Source organism: Lonchura striata, chromosome 23 (genome assembly GCF_046129695.1).
Source record: "Lonchura striata isolate bLonStr1 chromosome 23, bLonStr1.mat, whole genome shotgun sequence".
Lineage (NCBI taxonomy): Eukaryota > Metazoa > Chordata > Aves > Passeriformes > Estrildidae > Lonchura > Lonchura striata.
In genome coordinates, this window is record NC_134625.1 from 1,173,350 (window position 1) to 1,194,583 (window position 21,234).

Below are 21,234 nucleotides of genomic sequence, written 5' to 3' on the forward strand. Positions count from 1 at the left end.
CTACTTCCCTTTCTCTTCCTCCGTTACCCCCCCCCGCCCACCCCCCCCCCCGACGGGCGGGAGCGAACGGTTTATCCCGGCCCCGCACCGCCAGCTCCGGGCGCCATCTTGGGTGCGACTAAAACAACAAGTCTAAAACCCCCGGCGGGTCCCCGCGGCGTCCCCGGGCCGCGCTGCCCTCCCGGACCGTCCCATCGCGTTACCTGAGGGGGTCCCGTGCGGGTGCCGCACTTCGGCCGCTGCCGCCGGCCCCGCGGCGGCCTCGAACCCCCCCACCTGTCCTCACCTCACAATGGTAGCTGCAGAGCGGGAGGGGGGGGGGGGTGGGGTGGTGGCCGGGTTCATTACCATAATCTGCCTGGCAACAAGCCGCGGCGTCGCGCGCTGATTGGCTGAAACTCCTCCGCCAGCCACCATGGGGCATAGCACTCGAGACTCGGAGCGCCCAGGTCAGGGGGCTGGGGCGCGGGGGTGGGTGGGGGAGGGGGGCACACACCCCGATCCGCGGGAGGGGAGCGGGGTGGGGGGGAGGGGGGGTGTGGTTCTTGGCCCAGATTTTTACTCTCCCTGTCGGTTGCTGGCGACCAATCAGAGCCCCTCTCTCATCCGCGCTAGGGGTATCTCTGCCAATCAGGGCGCGCTTTTCATCGCGGCGCTCCGCCCCCGCCCTGGGAGAGGCGCTGTGGGCGCCGCGGGCAGAGCCCCCTGCTGGGGGGGAGGGTGGGTGCCCCCTGGTGGTGGGGAGGGGCAGGGCAGCGACACCTCCGCCACCCCTCACTCCGAATTTTGAAGGACAGGTAGGGCTGCGCCCATCTCCCACTCCCTCCTGCACCTCCTGGAGGTGACTCCCAAACTTCTCGTGGGATCCCATCTGCAATTCTCCGCAGCGCCTTTGGCGCTATCTGGCAGCCCCTTGGAGCATAATTACCTAAAATGGTGTCAAAAACAATGGATTCCACAGGAATTTTGCTTAAAGCTGATAAACTAAAAGCTGAAATGTGAGCTATTAATATCTCTTGAAGGTCAACACATGAGAAAATGCTCACAAAAGGGCTCCTTGTGCCTAAATGGTGCTATAACTTAATTTTTTTCATGGTACATGTGTCTGAGTCCTAAATGTCTGCTCAAAGAAGGATAACAATTACTATTGTTCAAAAATGTAACATTCCAGTGTGGTTAGTGCCATATTTTTGTTTGGTATTTATCTATTTGTATTATAGTGGCAAGGAAAAACATCCCTTTCTTATAACTTGTTTGCCATTAGCACACACTCAGGTAGCTCCTTAATCAAGTAGGTCAGTAGATATTTAAGCCAGACGATCCCTGTGTTTAGGACCTTTTAGTTATATTCTAAATGGCTTCATTGACTGTGTGTAAACCACTGTTCACTGCAGTGTGGGCAGCTGCAGATCCCACAATGGGCCATTGTGGGGGACTGACCAAAGCCCAGGAGGACAGATGGGGGAAATTTGGGTTAAATATTAATCACTACTTTTACAGAACTGGTTTTGCTCAGTCCCTGTGCTGGGAGAACAGCGAGAGGGTCAGATCCTGGTGCCATTTAGTGTAACTCCATTAGGTCTGTCCTTTTAAAGCCTGGATTAGTCTTTTAAATTAAGAGCTGCTGTTGTAAATTGAAATCATCCCCTGTTGTACTGACCCCCTTCCATGAGCAATCAAAATTTCAAAAACAGCCCACAGAGATACAAATTTTCTAAATTGTGTTTATTATCTTGATATTAAAATGTTAGATATGAGTTTTAAACCTCAGGTCAGCACAATTAGTTTAATTTAGAAGTTTGTTTGGTTTTTTCCCCCCTTAACTATACTTCTTTACATCTCTGGGCAGTTCTCTTAATTTAAATTATGGGAGTCATGGAGCCAATGTATTTCTCTGTCCCATAGAACCATCTTCAATTTCATTATACCATGCTAAAACTTCAGGAGAACAAGTACTACAAGAAATACATAAAACCAAACTAAACTGCTTTATTTCTTACAGGTTTTAAAACCTGCATGTGTTACTTAAAAAAAAAATATCAAAGTGCATTTTTATTTGTGTTTTCCAAGAGTTTCCCTAACATTTTTGAAGACTTGGTGGCTCCACCACAAGAGATGTAGTCCCACATTGGAATATAGAACAGTGCCCTTTCCTAAAACAGGGCTCAAAGTTATTTTTTTCCCTTTGTAGTCAAATCAGTGCAAGTTTGCTGTGGATGCACCAAAGCTGCCAGATGCTGGTCTGATTCGTCCCCTGCAGTATCTGGCATCTGATGCAATGCCTATTGTAATTCCCACATTTGATGTGTTGTTTCTGATGCTCCAGCACAGGCTTTGTTTCCCCCACAGCCTTGTGCTGGCAGAGAGAGAAGCCTTCACACAAAGTTAATTTATTTATTTCTAATCTGCATAGTTCATGTGAACTACACGAACTACCCCTCTTCATCTGCAGTCTGGAAGGTGCTGTAACCCTCCTGAAAATCCGCCTTGCCCTGCTGAGCACCCAGGCCGTCAGATCCATGTCTCCATCCCTGCATCATCTCATTTGCATGCTGCTGCTGCAGAAATTTCTCTCATTTTGCCTGTTCTGTCTCTTCCCTCTGGTCACTCCACCGTTAATTTTTCCACTAGCTCCCAGATGGAAGCAAGTGTACTGACTGGTTTCTCCCCCCTTTTCAGATTCCTTGTGGAAAAGCACACTGGAACTCTACCGCATTTAATTTATTCATTAACATCTTTCTGCCCTCTTTCCCTTGGACCTCCTCACCCCTTCCTTTCACCTAGAAAAACCGCTCCTAAGTCTCTGCCATAAAAACAAGCTTCCCACACCTGGACCCTAATCCCTAATGCTGCTCCCCAACCCTCTCTCAGACCCCTAGAAAGATCTGGTTTTCCCTATCTATATGGATGTTTCAGGTTTTCTTTGGGTTATTGGCATTTTCTCCATGACATAATCCCATTTTGAGGAACATATAGATTAAATATGACAAAGAAAAATGCTTAAGTGCTCTAAACTCATTTGAGTTGGCGAACGAGCCACTGCCTCCCTGGCCCTGGTGACCTCCCAGTCTCATTCTGTGTATGACAAGTAGGTACTTAGGTCTAGATTCCCAAATTAAACTGCACATGGAATTGAGCTATGCTTTGTGGTACCCATTTCCCACCCCCATGCAAGTCAGCAGTTGGCTGTGATTTAAAACTCCAATCAATAACATGGAAAAACTTAGCTCTGTCCCCATGTCTGTTACAACCTGCTATATTATAATGCAACTGAAATGTAATTACTTTTCATCCTGCACAGAGAATGCAAAACATGAATTCACTAGTTTAGTGTAAGTCACAATAAATTTAAGTGGCCTTATATAAAACACATACAAGTACAATAAAGTTGTTTTATTTTGATTCTCAGGATCACTCCTCCCCCAAAAAAATTGTCTGTTTTTTTCAAACATGCTGAATGAATCCCTTTAACTGCAAGAAAAAAATTGACTAAAACAAGTTTGAGGGTATTGTAATAGTATCTACATCAACTCAAAAATTTAAATGAAAAACATACCATTAGCTGAAGCATTTCACCTCATGCATTCACTGTTGGCTTTCTTTTTGCTTGATTTGTCCCCAACCAAGTGGCATTTATCCTGCAATTGTTAATAATAAAGAGACACAAAAATAAGCCAATAAACAACTTGCATCATCACACCAACACCCCTTCCCCCCCTCCCTCCCCCCCCCCCCCCCAGCCCTCTAATTTTCACTGGTCATTTGGTAAAAGATAGAGCAAGTTTTAGGAAAAGGCAGCTTTTCAGTTGACTGAAAATCTATTTAGCAAAGCTCTACTGGGGTGTTGGGATAGAAAAAGTAAGTCCTGATGCCAAAATGCCTTTAGGGAAAATATTTTGGAACTTACACACCAATATCTCCCTGACTCCATTAGAACAATATTTATAAGGGCAGCTGCTGCTCCTGATTATCCCATGGTTTTAAGGAGTCATCCATGTTTTAAGGAGATGGAAATCAACTGGGAGTTTGGCATTTCACAGCTTTTGCTGCAAATTGTCTCTTTGCAAGATTCTGCAGGGTTAGAAATTGATTTTTTCTTCTTGTGCTCAGCTGCTCCTGTGGAGCCCCAGCCTTTCTGCAGGCAACATGTTGTTCCAGCCAGCCCAGTTTAGGCAAGTACAGTAACTCCAGTGCAACACAGTTCTTTGCATTGCCAGACTTGTTCATTCTTGGAGCATTTCCCAGAAATCTGTGCTGGACAGATGTAGTTCAAATCCAGGCCAGCTACTTCTTTAGCTGGGATTACTGTTAATTTAGTGCACACATTTCTTCTCTGGGAAGGATCTCAGCTACCAAGATCCTGACAGCACTAAACTGCTAGCACCCAACACTACTGGCTGGTTTCCCACTGGAGTTCAGATGTCTCCACAACCCAGCCCTGGTTATGTAGAAGCATTGCCATTAGTAGGAAGTAATTTGTGCATCAACTGCAGAGTAAACACAGAGGGTGTTTGGGTTTCCTTTCCATTAATCAGGCCAGAATGACTCAGGAAGCTCTCCATGCTTTGTGATATTTCTGAGTTCACTAGAAATAGTGAAGGTCAATAAAGGTTTAATATTCTTTATTAAGTCAAATAAAGGTTTAATATTCTCTATTAAAATTATTACTCTATTTAAAATTATAAAATAATTATTAAAATTATAGTGCATTATACAAGATTACTAATTTTTCCAGAAGATTTGTCTCCAGCACTGGGAAAGGATTTGATACAGCCTTTGACAACCTTTTTCAAAATGTAGTGATGAGATGACACTTTCCTCCACCTGTCAGGAAAGAAGGGATCTTCCTCCTGATTCTACATACATTTGGTAGATAAATAAAAGAGGTAACATAAAACCACATTCAGTGATAACTTATGGTAGATGTCTAGACAGCAGCCATATTTTCTTTAAAAAAAATTGTATTTTAAAATTTAATTTAGTACATGTACTAACTCTATACTCTGTTTATCTTGGCTTTTTATAGAACAGCTAAAAGTAAATTTCCTAGCTGGAAAAATTGTATCCTTTTTCAGTATGTATAAGGATAAAAATATTTTTCTGTCACATGGTCAGTCTTTCTTCTGCAGAAGTTAGAAATTAGAAGTCTGACCTTCTGATGGATGTAGGAGCTGGCAGAGGGTTTCAAAGCTACCAAATCCAGACACCTCAGTATATAACCTGAGCAGGCTTTCCCTGATGAGAAACTGAGACTTTTATTCTTGCAGTTTTGAACAAGAGACTAAAAACAAAATGGAAGACAAGTTGGTTCTTTTTTCTAAAGGCTACTTCTACTTACACCTTTTGAGTAGGATCTTTATCCTTACCCCCAGTGTTTACCCTCCTGATGTGTTTATAGACAGCAGTCACATCCTCACCGAGGTTTGTTTTGTCAGACTACACAAACTGTTTCTTTTGTTTCCTCCTGTTCTAGCACATTCCTCATTCCCAGCTGCCTACTCTGTTCTAGTGGGGCAACAGGGCTTTTACAGAGATTTCATTACAGCTGATGCAGTTTTAGAAATTGAAAAAAAAAAACAACCCCTGGGATAGCTCCAGCTCTTATCTAAATGTCTGGATGTCCAAGCTTGTGGAATACTCACCAGTTCCTCTTCCATCCTTCAGCACCTATAGAAGATAACTAAGATTCATCTAGATATGACATCCAGCAAGCACTCAAAAATAGAGGTCAGCAGGCAAGTTCAACAGGACAAGGCAGACCTGAGTCCAGAATTAGAATCAAATTTGCATGTCATGATGTAGGCTGGTAATGAAAGTAAGACAAAATCCATTAGTAATTTACCTAATCTACAGCAATAGCACAGATGTAAGATCCATAGACGGTTATAGTTGATACTAAGCTAAAACCCAGTACTCCTCTAGAATTACTCAGACGAGAAGCAGCAGCCCTAAGCTCGGCTTAAATAGGACTCCTGGGCTTGTGCGGGATGGAGGGTAGTCCCAAGTGAAGCTGCTTAGGATCAGGAGGATTTATTAGTGGACTCTGAAGTCTAACTTAGTGGTGTACTGGTGCTCAGTTGCTAAAGGTAGATCTTAGTCCCGATTTAGTCATGGGTTCTTGGAGAAGTTGGTTTTGGTTTGGATTTTTTTTTGTAAAGGTATAAATTGAGTCTGTCTTAAATATAGTATTTGTATTATTACCCTATTTGTTAAGAGCTTTTAAGACTGGTGCACAAAATAAAATACAGTTGTGGTTGGATTTTTTTCCCCTTAATTTCAAGCCTTTACTTACCACAGTCTTAAGTTATTTTAAATTTTTTTATCATAACATTTTAAAAATTAGGTCTTTGGAAAGAAAAACACTGTTGACATTTTCTTACAGCATTCTGAGATTTTAAGTGGAAGAACTCTCCCTTATGGCATGTGGGTGGGGTTGTGTTGCTTGTCACCACCTTGGGGTCTAGGGTTTCCTGTGTGAGTCCTGACCCTGCAGCAGGTGCTGTCTGAGCAGACCCTGGGACTGATGTCATTTTGGACTGCATTCAAAATATTTTTGTAGTGTGGTTCTTCGTTGTCAGATATGGCCTTCAAGAGGGTAGTTGTCTGGGTAGAAGAGACATGTTTGTTTAGTGAGTGATTAGTTTAAAAGGAGGGAATGTTTTCCAACTTAATTGAGTTGGAAGTTAAGTATGTTCCACCCACACTGTAGACAGATATATGAATGCCTTTGAAAACAATTGGTTTAGGAGAACAGGAGGAATCAAATGGAGCAAGTGCCAGGATTTTTCAGGGAGTTAATGCTGCCTTATCTCTGAAGCTGATAAAACCAGAATGGTATCATTCCAGACAGCCATTAAGATTGAAGCTGCAGCCTCTGCCTGTGTGCAGATGTCTACAAGTAAGAAACTTCTGTAGTCACACAGACAGGAAAAGCATAAGAATGTGCTGTTCAGGGGAAAAACACAACGCTGCCCAGAGCAGGGAATGCTGGTAGGACTTCTGCTGTTCTTCAGTGAAACAACACTGGAGGAAGGATGCAGATACTGTAGCCTGGGAAGAAATAACAAATTTGCTTCCCCAAAATCTTTTTGTGAACAGAACATAACCTTTTGAGCCAGTCTTTTTTCAGGAAATAATCCTAATTGTCAAAGTTCTGGTGATAACCCAGATGTTATGTACTCAGGTGTGTCGAGGCACCTGGCAAGCCTGACCCAAAACAAAGGTGTTTTTTTTCAAAGCAGCAGATGTACATTATTAAGTTATGAGAGGACTTTGCATTTCCCTGTTATTATGGAACTGTAAACTGTTGCTTTGAACTCCTGTAACCCCAGCCTGCACATAGTGGAAGAATTCCAGATTTGCTTGCCTGAGCATGAGGCTGCAATTCACAATAAAATATTTGCTGCAGTTCCAGCTGATAGTGCTAGTGTGCATCATGTCAGGTTTGCTCTGCCTTCATTTTGCAGGGATCCCCCTGGAGACTTGTCTCCAGAGTTTTGCTGTTAAAGTACAACTGGTATTTCCCAGGGCTCTTAAATCTGTTTGCTTGGGAAGACTGTCTCTAAAGCCAGTACACCCCACTGGGAGCTCAGTTAGGATCTGGAATCTTCAAGTTTATCAAAAGAGCCAAGATTTTGATCCCTGATTTTGAAAATCTGCTGCTTAGTGAGTTTGCCTGAGTAATAGGGCATGGTAATAGCAATGGCATTTCTCAAAGCAAATGTTGAGTATTTTTAATCAAGAGACTTGCCATCTTGCAGGCCCAGCCCCTCAGAAGCTCATTTTTACACTGAAATGTCTTTGCCACTGTGATAAGATTATCTTGAAAGGTATTCTTATAGTTGCTGAGGTATTCAGGAAGGCAAAGAACAGGAATAGGCCTAAGATGACAGGGTCATTTTTCACTACTTGGATCAGCTTGATATGGGCTGAATTCATCTCCATGACGAGTTCTGTTTCACCTGAGAATACCCTAAATGTTGAATGAGCTGCTTCACATCTTAGTAGTTCTCCTCAACCTCAAAAGGTTGTAAAGGTGCAGAGAAGATAATCTGTGGCTGACCCATCTCTGGAAATGTTCACAGCCATGTTGGATGGGGCATGGAGCAACCTGGTCTAGTGGAAGGTGTCCCTGCCCATGGAAGGGGTGGAATGAGATGGCCTTTGAGGTCCCTTCCAATCCAAATTATTCTGGGATTCTGTGATTTGCTGTATTCATCTTAGCACTGCCTGGCTCCCCTTCTCTGCTATTTTCTCATTAATTCCCTGCAGAACTTGTAGGAACAGTGCTGGTGATGCCTGTTTTTCTTTTTTCCCCATCACTTACCTAGTTTTATTTTTACCTGTTCACTTTCTCTTTCAATGTAGAAAAAAGCATTTTAAAATAATATTATTTAATTTAGTATAGAGCAACTGCAACACTGCAAAATCCCACAGAAGGTGTAATTAAGACTAAATGTCAATTCACTGTTTCTGTGACACCTGCTGGGAATTTATCTCCTTTCAAAGTTTTTCTCCAGGTTTTATTTCACAGCTGACATGTTGGTTGATAACAGAAATATGAAATAAAAAGGACTGAAAGAGCCCTGTGCTGTACAGAATGCTGGCTTCTCTCAGTGTGGAATACTCAATAGTGAATCGTGCAATTGTTAAAAAGCTATTGGCAAACACTGGAGTTGAAGGTGGAAAAAAGACATAATGTGCAATATTTTTCCTTCCCTGACTTTAAAGAAACATCTTCCCAACAAAGACAACAACTTACATATCCATAAACTCATTTGAATCTTATTTTTCATTGCTGTACTTCTTGGATGCTCCTTTGGTAAATCGTTTCCTGCCCCGTGCCAGATGCTCTTTCCATTCACAGTGAAGTATCAGTCCTCTGTGGGTGATATCATGGTACCATACCACAGCCCTTATTGTGACTTCTCAAATTTACCACACTGAAATACATTCTTTGTTGATTGTTTGGGGACTTTCAGATCTAGGGTTTGACTGAAGTCAGTCTAATTAAAAAAAAAAAAAAAGAAAAAAAGAGAAGGTAGCCCGGAGAACTCGGACAGCTTGCAATGTGCAAGAAAAACATGGAAACAAAAAGAAGGGCAAAACCAAAAGTTTTTACTATTTCATACATTCTTGTACAGACAGAGGGAAAGCTTGAAATAAGGCTTGTATAAGTCATTGTTTTTTTGAGGTGGTACAAATATTTAATTACTGACCCTGCCAAGAGATCTACCCCTGTGCTTTTTCTAGATGATCCAGCTAATGCTGGATCAGCACATGGTGATGGCCAGGGGAATGCCTGGCTTGAGGTCTGCTCCCCTTTTACCCCCCACATGTGCTTCCTGGCCACAATTCTGCATCCATGTGCCAAAGGAAGCATATCCAAATACAAATAATTTCTAGTTTATCAGCTTGATCCCAGGTTTACACCCTTCTAAACTTAGACCAGGAACTTTGCAGTAGCCAGCTGTGATATGTAGTTTTTATCTCATGCTGATGCAGTTCCATCCTTTGCTGAGATAAAGCTTATGAAAACTGGTGGATTTGTTTTTGCCAGTGTCTGTGTGCATAGTAGTGATTCTTTTGAAGCATTATGTAAAGATATATATTCCAGAAGACAGAACAAATAGAAGGAATCTGGTTGAGTTACTTAAGGCCTAATCACTCAAGGAGGGAAATACTCTGAATTTTAACGACAGTTATAACACTTTCATCCCCAGGTCCCTGTAAGGTTGCAGAAGTGTGTCTGTATGTGTATATGTGTTTAAGCATAAATTGATCTAAGAACATAATTAGAGATGCTTATTTCCCCCCCATTAGAAGTAAAATGGTAGTTGTGAAAAAGAAAGGGAGATGTTAAGCGGCTATTTTTTTTTGTTGTTGTTGCTTTTTAGCCTTCCCAGTTGACAAAGAATTGGCAAATGGGCCTGTCATCCAGCTATATTTTCAGTAAGTATGGAAAAGGTCTTGTTAGATATCTTAACAGAAATGAGGGTATTATCATACCCAGTAAAATATTGATGTGTTTAAATATGCTGATCTATGAGATTTTAGAAAATAGAAAATATGGTCAAATTTTGCCCTTAAAATTGTCCACTGAGAGTGTACCAAGTAGTATGCTGAGGAAGAATTTAGCCAAAAGCAGTTTTGAGGGAAACTATTAAAATACAGATAAATGAAGATGTCTGCTGACCCTAAGAATCTGCATTCATGTGGCGAAGATTTCATTCTCACACTGCAGTACTTTCTGATATATATTGTTGTATCATCATTTCCCATTTTAAATTCAGCTCTTAAATCCCAAAGGGGAATTAACGACCAGCCATTTGCATTTTAAAGTGAAAACTCAAACCTCAATAGAGTGCTCTACTTAAGACTCCTTTTCTGTAACTTAGCCAATGAGCTACATTTTGGTGGAGACCTTGGGGAGTCAACCAAGTGACTGGGACAAAGCAGGAAAGCCTAGAGTTGGAGAAAGCCTTGTAATTTGCTTCCAAAAATGCTGAATATGCTGATATCAATGTGAAGCTCTCCTTCAAAATGGTGTTTTTCATTATTGTGGGGCAAAATGTCTTTAATGTTGGGGGAGAAAAAGGATCTTCAGGCCTTGGCAAGCTGCAATGGCAAAAGACACAGGCTGTTCTCTCTTCTATGAGGGAAAATAATGGTAAAATAAAAGGAGCCATTTCAAATTCAGCCTCTTGCAAGATATGGGAAAAGACTATTTGAAAATTGCAGGACAGGGATTTCGCTAAAGATCTCTCGGGAGCTGACTCATCTTCTGAAAAAATGTGATTCAGAAAGAGGCTGTTCTCCCCCTCAGGCCATAGGATTGGGGTGGAAGTTGTAGGCAGTCCCCTCCTTCCCTTGGAGACACTGGGATTCAGCTTTTACTTACATATCCTAGTTCCTTTCAGCTGTGTCCTGCTCTTTGCCTTTATGCAACTGACACTGACCTCAAATACATGTATTCCTTTATTTCTTATCACCAAGAGAACCTATATTCAAACTTCTTGCTGCCTTAGGAGTTTAAAACCTGCCAAAGTACTGCTACATCTCATTTCTTGTGGCCCTCCAAAGAACTCCGCTTCAAAGGTTATAAAAACCCTGGAGCACAATATGAAGCCTCTCTCTTGAATGAGCGTGTAACTCAATAGTGCTGTAGATCTCTGGGTGTATTTGTGGCACTGAAATAAAAAACCTGTAGAGCAAGGTCTGTAAATATTAATTCCTGTGCCTGGGATTCCTGTAGCCCAGTGATTTTCCTCCAACTTGCAGTTGCTAAGACCAGGCTGCTGCTGAGAAAAGACCCTACAGCTCCTTCCCAATGTTGGGTCTGGTGATAGTGCCACAGGCAAAGCTGCAGGTCCTGTGTCTCCACGTGTGCATTTCTAGCACCTAAAGTCAATATTCCTGTGTTGAAATAAGAAGGATGACTTGGTGTTTGAGAACTGTGAGGCCCCAATGATGATTGTGATGGGAAATGTCTTAATATTTGTTTAAATAGAATGATGCAAACTGCAGCTTTCTGTGCTGCTACCAAATTAAAGTAAGGAGGGCATTTTTGGAGTTATTCTGGTTTTAAGTGCAACAGGAAAAAAAGCACTTAAAGATACCATGCAGCTGATGGAAAGCTGCAGTTCCCCGTAATTTGTATTATCAGACATGATGTGTCTCTTAGACATTTAAAATTCCTTGTTGCCTGTTCCTGTGTCATACGTTCCTCATACACCCTGTTCTTGCAAACTGAGTAAATGCTCAAACAAGTGATTGGGGGTGAAACAAAAGGTGACTTTGGTGTGTCGCGGAACAGCTTGTTAGCACAGGCAATTCTGTGATGCCTGATAGAATGAACAGATGCTGAATCAGACCTGATTGCAGAGGGAGGAATCAATTCTTTGTTGTTAAATTACACTTATCTTCAAAGATGCAAATAATTCTACATTTATTCAGCAGGACAAGTCCTGAGGTTTTTACATTCCATGTTGTTCATTGCTGTGCCATTTGTTATGATGATTTGGCTTTTAATCTACCAATGAATACTGAATAAAGAATTAAATCATGAATCAGATCTCTTCCATTGCTTGCCAGTAACATAAGCCATTTTTATTTTAAATTTCAGGTTTATTTTACAGTAGAGGACAAAAATAAAATATGAGTGAAAAGAAGTTAAAATTATTCTTCTCAAGCAAGTCTCCTGTATCAATGCTTAATCTTTCCATTATGTCTGATGTTATAAATCATTCTGCTGTAATATTTGACACAATCATTTGTGGGACAAATTAGGATCTAATATAAAAACTGCAATAATACTGACTTATGTGGAACTGCAGCTAATTATAGCATATTTGAATTTTCATCTTTATCATTAAAGACCTCTGTAAAATGAACAACTTTTCACACTGCTGAAATGACTGAGACAGGCAAACAGGGGAAGGGTGAGGGAGGAAACATCCGAGGACAACAGGAGAAATCTCAGCACCATAATGAGCCAATATCAGTTGTTGATGGATTCTTTTTAATTGTGGGCTTTTTTCCTTTCAGATGGCTTCTCTACCACAGCTGTGGGGCTCAACTTATTTAAATTGGAATGGTTTGGTTGCCTTGATTCATGAACGACTGATTCTGCCATCTTCAGAGGTTAAACATCGCTTCAGCCTTCACAGTGGACTAGAAGAGATAAAGGAGACAGGATGCCATTGCAGGAAGATACGTCTCACTGAGCAAGAGGATGAGAGTTCACTGAATATTTTCTGCAAAGCAAGCTTCTCTTTCCTCTCTTCCCACCATGTCTTCACTGGGCCTTTACTTGTAAACCTCTAGACCCTCAATCTTTTGACTTCTCTGTGTCAGGTTCAATATTTGTGTTCAGTTCCTTGGAGAAGCATCAGGCATTGCTCTGCATTGAGGTCCTGCCAGTGCTTAAAGCCTTGGATCCATCTGGAGAGAGAAAATGAGCAGCATAAATTCCCAGTTTGTGTATGAGCTAAAAAGGTGGTTGGTCTCTGCTATTTCTGCATTTGGGATCCTGAGTCTGAGTGCGGGCTCGTTATTCTATTGGATTATATATCAGAAGTAATTTCTTTTCCTGGGAAGTCAATCCTGCATACGTGCAGATCTATTCTAAAATGGATTCCTTGTGTCTCTCAGATGTTACTTTTGCCTTGGATAGTCTTCAGAAAAACAAATTGTCTGATTAAGTTTACCATTGGTTTTGCCCCCCATCTAGAAATGAGAGGAGATCATAGGTTTAGCACATTTTCTGGATGCTGAGATTCATATGCAGAGTGTTGAAGGAGCAGCATCTTTCATTAGCATCCACTCTCTTGTGCTGCCCTTAAGTATCTTGGATTGATGCGTTTTTCATTTTCCAATGCAATTGAACCTTCCTGTGCTGGTTCTTCAGCAAAGCTATAATATCTTCAAACCTAAGAGAAGGGTAATTTTGAAGTTTTCAGTTACAGGAGTAATGCCAGGCTTGTTTCCTTAAATGCTGTAGGCAAGGATTGTGCTGTTTGAGGTGAATACAGCACAAACTACTGTGCAGATCTGTCCACTTCAGACATCTCAGTGGAAGCCAGATGAATAGCACTGTTTCAGGCATGGACCAGAGCAGTGGGAAAATGGCCATCAAGAGTTAAGGGTTTATAGGTATAATGAAGGGTAGATTTTCTCCCTTCCCTGCAAACCCCTTTTAAAGAAGTTTCTGAGCAGAAAAAAAGGCTTGCTGTCAATCACCATTTACTGTCACTTCTTTTCACAGATTTCTGTGCTGTTTTTCTCATATCTGCAGTTATTCTATTTATCCCTGTTTTTATGGTATGCATCTGTTCTTAGTTATTCTCCAGCCTGTCACTCTTCTAAACTTCACTGTATTCCCCTAGAAATCACCTTTTTATTTTTAAGCTCCTGTCTGCCTCTCAGGGTTTCTGCATTTTTTGTTACCATCTTTCTATGGAGCATCTTCTCACTGTATATCTTAAGCCCAGTTTCTTTAGCAGTTTCCTTCATCTCACTGCTGCTGGACTTCCCTTCATCTTGTGCCCAGTGTGTTGTCATTTTGAGTCACAGATGGAAGGCTGAGCTGCAAGGCTGCAGGAACCCTGGGCTTCCACATAGAAGTGCTGCAGCCAAATACAGATGTCTAATTCCAGATGAGGCTGGCAACCTTCAGATGTTATTTATGAGTCTGAAGAAATAATACTTCCCCAAGCACTTAAATAGCTGGATGTTGGATCAAGTTTGAGTTGGCTCATAACAGTTTTGCATTGCTTTCTGCCCTGTACACAGCCTTGATGATAGGTAGAGGTCTTGTCTGAAGGGCAGGATGGCTCCAGATGAGTTGGGGCAGTTAGGTGGACATCCTTTGTGCACTGTATTTTTCCTAGAAGCACTGTTTAGTATTTTTTATATTGTTGAATTGTGTTCAGCAGTAGTAATAGTGGAGTATGATGATGATACGCCAATAATTAGCAATAGGGAGTTCTTTACTTAATCCCAACATATTTTTTAGTTGTTTCTAACTTCAGTTTGCATTCTACCTCCTAAAACCCAGATTGACTTAATTCTACCTCTGCAAGCTCTACCTGTCACACAGAACTAGTACAAATGATGAGATCCCCATTTAAATCTTCAATCAAGTTGAGCTGTATAGGATTACAATTCACTGGTTAATTGTACTAATTTTACACTTTAATTTCAGGAATTTAAGAAAATGGTGGGACTCTTCAAAGATTTCCTCACTTCTCCTGAACTCATTCTCTGGGAACTGAAAGGATCTCAATGTATCAGTTTGCTCAAGTGGCTGCTTTAATGAGAGACTTTAATGGTACAGATGCATTCCTTGATGATTTTTGTTTGCTCTTTTTATCATGAATTTGACATTACTCTTTCAGAGCGCAATTTTGCAGTCATAAATATGTGCTTTTTGTTTACACAATCTTGTTCTTGCAAGTGAAAAGGGGCAGAGATGTTCACTTGAAACATTTCTTACAGAATAAACATTGGCAGCCAAAGGTAAGGATGAGATTCTCAGTGCTTCATTAGCACAGATGTCCTGGAAAAGGGCACTAAGAGCTTCAGAACTTGGGTAAAATGGGATTCTTGGAAGTAAATGTAAGCTGTCACCTACCTAACAGGTTTTACAGCAGGAGAGGTGTCTTAGTGAATGCTGCAGTCTTGCAGCATTGATTCAAATTGGTGCTGTTGTCACAGGCAACAGACAAGAACCAGTGCTCACCTGAAATAGACCTGTGCACTGAATTAAACATGGCCATTGTGTCACCATGCCTGCAGTGACAAGTGTGGACAGGAGGCACCTGAAAAAAGCCACCCCCAAAGACTTTCCATGCTTGAAAGCCTTTGGGTTTTTTCCAACTGATGGAATTGCATTTGCATCTTGCTGGAGACTCTTATCTCAATCTCTCTCCCTGCCATCCTGCAGTCATATAATTTATTTACATGTAGAGCTCCTGATCAACACCAAGGAATGACCAAGGTCTGGAGATTAAACCTTTTTTTCTGGGGACTTTTTGTCCGGGTAGGACTGGTCTCTGCATGAAGGGGAATGTGTTATTCTTCAAACTTTGATTTCTCACTTGCTTCTTAGATAGTGAACTGAGCACTGATGGCCTTGCTTTTGAAATTAATATTTTGTGTTGTAGCTTTGCTGCAGGACTTCACCTCTTACACCCTGGTGTATCTACAGTGCAGGACTAGGAACAGGTGAGAATGCAGCTAAGGTTGTACCTCATACTTATCAGAAAGACTTCCCCAGGAGTCATCAGATTTAAAGTTTTTCAGAAAAACAAGGATCACACTGTTGGAATCAGCGCTGTGAACATAAATTCTCACCAAGAACTATGTAAATATTAAAAAAAAATTAATTTATGTAACACTTTAAAGTCTACATAAATTCAACCTCAAATGAAAGTCCCATCCCAAAGATTTATAAAGAACTTGTACATTTTGGACTGGGGAGGAAAAAAATACCTCCTTTTTAAATAAAGAGGAAAGCTTAACTCAGAATGTCTTGTTATACTCCTGTATAACAGGAGTTATAAATACTCCTGTATTTATATTGCACATTAAAATACTTATATTAAAATGTGTCAGTTTTCAAAAGCAACTTGTTACTCCGTTTTTCAACTGAACTTGGGCAGGCTAAAAAGAGAATTATATATGCCAGAGGACTGCAGTAAAAGAGATTTAAGGGTTTTCAAATAGTGTAAGAAAGAGACTATAATAAGTGGCCAGTGGACCAGACAGCAATTTTAATTAAAACTGGGCTGCTTATTGATCTGTTGTACAGATTCATCCCATCTGCAACCTTTCAGCAATATTACTATTTCAGAAAACAGCACTTGTAAGAGCCAGTAGAGAATATAGAAGTTTAGAATGGAAATGTTTTGTAACTGACATTTTGTGCTAAGATCTTTTTCCATCTCATTTAAGCACCTCACATATCTTCACACAAAAATGAAAGCAAATATATGGAATGTATAGGATATTCTATCTTTGTCTAGTGGAAGCTGTCCCTGCCCATGGCAGGGGCGTGGAACAAGATGAGCTTTTCCAACCCAAGCTATTCTGTGATTCCATGATACTGCCTTTCTTACTTAATGCAAATGGATTCACTGCATGTCAGTATGAAAAAAATCCAAGAAGTCTAAAATATATTGGTATTTTTAAAGATAATCGTGTTCTTGAAACCAGTGGGATCTTTAGCAGTTGAGTCTTCAAGGTGGGCATTTGTCATCCCTGCACTGACCTACATTTCCATAGGGAAAACCAAGGCAAGTACTAAAAAGGAGCTGATAAATGCTCTGCACAGGTGTGTAAGGTCTTGTGGTATCAGCAACTGCACTTGGTACACCTTTGTTCCTGAAGGGTTTGCTTATTTTGAAATTATAATTATTTAAAATTTCCATTTTTTAAGTAACATGGTGAAATTAAAATACCCTCAATGCAAATCTGACCCAAAAACCTGTTTTTAAAGCCAGAAAGGTGTCCTGAAATAGCAGTGGCAGAACATCTGCACTGGAAGGAACTGCTGCTGTGCTCTGGTTCAACAGAAACACAAACTGAAGATGGTGGTGGTGATGTGTCTGTTTTTTTATTAAATACGTACATGTTATTTAAAGTTTATGGAGAACTGTGCTGTTTTTACAGAGCTGCTTGTGTGGCAGTACATACGATATCTTCCAAGAAGCGTCAGGTGAGCACCCGGTGTTGGCAGCAGGATGAAGCCACTAGTGATTATCATTCTTATCGTTCAGTATCTTTTTAAGGAAAAAACAAAAATAAAGAAGGACGTATGCGTTGAGTTTTATTATGAAACCCAAATGGCTGGGAACTTGATGCTTGCACATGGCTTAAGAGCTTTGAGAAATCTGGGATAGATTTCGAGATGTTTTTTTGAGTGGGAAACATAGTTTTATTTTTACATGAGGAAAACGTCTCATTAGACTTTTATTTCCCCAGAACGTTCCTGCTCGCCGCAGTGGTGAGGTGAAGTGTTTAGCCTGCAAACGGCCATAGAGGCCACAGCCTTTTCCGGTGCCCGCTGTGCGGAGTTTCACCGCGGGCCGGGTTTCGGTAGCGGCCTGAGGCGGCGAAGAGCAGCCTCGCCCCGGCCCCGGCTGTCCCCGCGCGGCTCCCGTCAGCCCCGGCCGCCATTTCCCGCTGGGGGCGGCTCCGCCCGCCATGCGCCTCGTCCCATTGGCTGGTGTGGTTGCGGGGGCGCGGCTACCTGCGGCCTCTGGATTGGCGCGCGCGGCTGCCACTCCGGGGGGGCGTGGCCTGGCGGGGCGGGTCCTCGCAGGGCGCAGCGGCCGCAGTTGCGCACGGGCGGTGGCGGCTGATGGCGGCGGCAATGGGCTCGGCGCTGCTGCTCCTCCTGGCGCTCCTCAGGCCCGCGGCCGCGCTCGCCGGCTACATCGAGGTGTGTGAGGGGTGCGGGGGCGGGCAGGTAGGGCTGCCCCGGGGTACCCGATGCGTAGGCGGGACGTAAGCGGGATTTGGGGTATCTCGGCTGGTGTGGAGCCACCTTGGATATTGTCCAGCGTCTTTGAGACCTTCTCGGATGGTGAGTTCGTGTTTTACCGGTGTTTTCGGGAAAGCCGTATGCCTCAGGCCGCTCATCTGGACGGGAAGCTCCGTCTCACCGGGATGCTCGAGGCTGCTTTTTCGGGGACGTGACCTCGGCATTCTTGGCACGGGAACAGGAGCGGCTAGCTTCAGATGGGTCTAGAAGCATTGAAGACTGTTAGATGGCCATTCCCTAGAGAAAAACCTCGGTTAAAACGAATGCATTTGGTTATTGGTGGATCCAAAATAAATCTTTTGGTTGGAACTGGTACTTCGGCTTTCGGGGAAGATGCTTCAGCCAAGTGTAAAGGCTATTCATTTCATATAGAAATGGCTTAGATGCCCGTAGGAGTCTGTGCTTGTATGTGTGTGTACGTATAAATACACATGCAGGCACACATAAACGAGTATACATTACTTTTGTATGTATGAAACACGTATTGTATTTGCATATATGAAAAAAAAATGGACAGAGGAAATTCCAGCTTTATTCTAAATCCAAAGGCTCGGTGTAACCTCACTGTCCAAACCACAAGATGAGTAGGAGAAAATCTTGTGGGTTTAAAACCTTGATATTATAACTTCTCTTATTAGAGGGAAGGAGCAAAACAAGGAACTAAATGTGTGCTGAGCTTCAGAAATGGCAGGTAAACAGAGTTTAATAATCTACACCTGAATGTAGTTTGGAAATGCAAAACAGCTGCATCAGAGTTGTGGACATTCTGGGTTCTTTAGGGCTGGATAAAGAAAAGGCTTGTGGCTGTTTGTGAATGACTTGATTTGAAACTTTACAGTAAATTTTAGCAAGCTTGGTTAAGCAGAACATCTACCTCAGTATGATGAAAAAATCCAAAGCTCTAAGCTGGTGGTAATTCCTAGCTGGCAGTCAACTTGGATATTTTTAATATGTGTTGTATGAAATTGGTCTAGTCCATGATTTCTGCTTGTTTGGTTGCTATAGAGGAATAGTATTCCACATATTTTGTACCAATCCTTCTGTTAAATTTCTGTAAGTCAATGGAACATGGTTGATAACTATTTGTGGAACAACTCGTGGGGAGGTTATCTTTCAGGAAGGATGGTGGAGCTGCTCTGAGGGCATGGAACTAATGCCCAAATCAGGTTCTTTGGCATTACCTTGGTGGCAGGGGACTGTCTGATGCTACATCCAATCTCTTGCACCTGTTTGGCAACTCCTCCAGCTGTAAGTCACTTCCTCTCTTACATCCGAGACAAATTTTGGCTGCTATGCACATCCCTTCTGGAATCTGATGCTTAAGGACATGTGCTATGACAAATCAGCTTGGAAAACAAATCTAGGTGTCATTTTATTCCAAAGCCTGGTGTCTGTGTGATGAAACAACCCGGGTTTTGTCCATGCCAGGACTGGCATGGAGGGAGAGCAGTTGTGTCACAAGTTGACACTCCAGGAGGGGCTAGCAGCCCCGGAAAGAGGGGGGTCACTGACCTTTTAGAGAAGAATTAAAATGAAAATGTTTCTGCAATTCAGTTTGCATCCTCTGAAGGCATGATAGCCACTTTCATCTGCTGGCGTAAAAGGTCAACTGTGGCATTTTAATCCTTACTTTTGCTGCATCCTTTCCCATTGTCTTGTCGGTGGGGGAACTGCAGCTCTCAAGTCTTTATTGCTGTCAGATTTGCTCAAGAACTGTTCTCAATGCAGAGTTTAGGAAGTAAATGGTTTTGTTCTGGGTCTTACACTGTGGTCATTACTGGATTTTTTTCAGATAATGTGATGAAAAATATGCAAGCAGTTGGTTTTTTTAAATAAGATGTCATTTGAAAGTTATGGAAAACATGTAACATCTGCAGTTATTAGTTCAGGTTGATTGGCATGGTCCCATTAGGTGGATTTTCTGTCTCTTGATCTTAGCTCCCATTCCCTGTCCCTGGAACACCCAGTAATCATCTTATCAACTACAATCTGTTTTTCTTTCTGTCCTGCGCAGAGCAAGGGGAGTGGCACTTTATTTTTTTCTCTTAGATTATTGTATCTGAACTCTTGACTAGGGTGTTCCCAAGGGTTGGTGCTGGTGACAGTCGGTTTCTCTTTCAGATGATAGTGTGGGGGATGGCTGATAACCTCTGATAGTCTCTCTTCCAAATGAATATGAATAGAAGAGTTTAGAGAAATCATAGATCCTAGCAACTAATGTGTTTCTTTCTGAATTTTGCTAGTTTTGCATGTGAAGTCCCCAAGAACCTCAAACAGGACACTGATATCAACTGGAAAAAGAAAATAAATCTATGCTAGTTAGATCTGTATTCCAATGATAAACTACTTCTGCTATGCCTTCAAGACCTTTAAAGGTGCAAAGTTTTTTTTATTACTTGACCTTTTTGTGTAATCAAATCAAAGGCAATGCAGACTTGATATTACTTTTTTAAAATAATGTTTGGTATTTTTCCAAAGCTCTCTTGGATGCTTACATGTGTTACCTGCCTGTTTGAGTCACTAGAATTTGGGGGAAGGGGGAAAAAAAAACCCTGTGTTTTGCAGCAGAATTTCATGCTATTATTTTTGTCTTGTTATTTGAATTGCTTAAATTCTCCCTGACAAAAATATCAGCCTTGTACCATTTCTGCAGACCTTGGGGACTTCTAATTGCCTGCAGCATCGAACAAAGAATTCCATCTAGGGAAGTTTCTACTTTGGTGTTTGAGTCCTGAGCAAAAACAGCTCAGGAAAATTCCAGTCTTGAGCCTGTGGCCTTTAGTTTGCGCTCAGTTCCTAAAACTTTGCTTCCTGGTATTAGGAAATACAGCTTCCTATGAAGGTGATTATATGCAGTGCCTCTTCTATGCTTCAATAAAAGGTCCTCTGAAGCAAAGATATGGAAATAAAGCAAATCTGATACTGCGGGGAGGCTCTGGATTTTCTGCTGCATTGTAGGATGGCACATGATGGTAAGTGCTCGTGTTTGGAGGATGCCTTCAGCTCTCCTTGTTTCACCTGTGAAATAATTATCACCTCTATTAAATGTTATTTAGGCATTAATAGCTCTACCAGGGATTGAATGACTTTTCTGTTAATGTGGTCGTTGCATCACCTGCAAGTTAGTCAAAAACTGTTCTGTGGGTGGCTTTAGCTGTATTATGATTACACACTGCTTCTCCCCCAGC

At 41.8% G+C, this 21,234-nt stretch overlaps 2 protein-coding genes and 1 long non-coding RNA gene across 13 annotated transcripts in view; 2 read left to right on the forward strand and 1 right to left on the reverse strand.

Moving 5' to 3' along the window:
- The window catches only part of PRDM10 (PR/SET domain 10), a 42,063-nt gene extending 41,755 nt beyond the window's left edge, over positions 1–308 (reverse strand). For 2 of the 3 annotated variants that reach the window (XR_013341123.1, XM_021531074.2), the window contains exon 1: positions 204–308. The gene's annotated coding sequence lies outside the window, so the exon portion shown is untranslated. The remainder of the gene's footprint in view (positions 1–203) is intronic. The other variant, XM_077787962.1, reaches the window with a different exon arrangement.
- Positions 225–16,129, forward strand: LOC110470977 (uncharacterized). Of its 5 annotated transcripts, XR_002465510.2 has the most exons (4): positions 346–449; positions 5,665–5,727; positions 9,897–9,951; positions 12,547–16,129. It is a non-coding gene; the product is annotated as an uncharacterized LOC110470977 (long non-coding RNA). The 5 variants fall into 5 exon arrangements; XR_002465509.3 differs by lacking the exons at positions 346–449; positions 5,665–5,727 and adding an exon at positions 225–295; XR_002465507.2 differs by lacking the exon at positions 5,665–5,727 and having other exon boundaries at positions 337–449.
- A 1,661-nt stretch (positions 16,130–17,790) lies between these two features.
- Positions 17,791–21,234, forward strand: part of APLP2 (amyloid beta precursor like protein 2) — a 48,894-nt gene continuing 45,450 nt past the window's right edge. For all 5 annotated transcript variants that reach the window (XM_021531080.2, XM_021531081.2, XM_021531083.2 and 2 more), the window contains exon 1: positions 17,791–17,944. In XM_021531080.2, the coding sequence (XP_021386755.1) occupies positions 17,864–17,944 (81 nt within the window). In that variant the 5' untranslated portion in view covers positions 17,791–17,863. The remainder of the gene's footprint in view (positions 17,945–21,234) is intronic.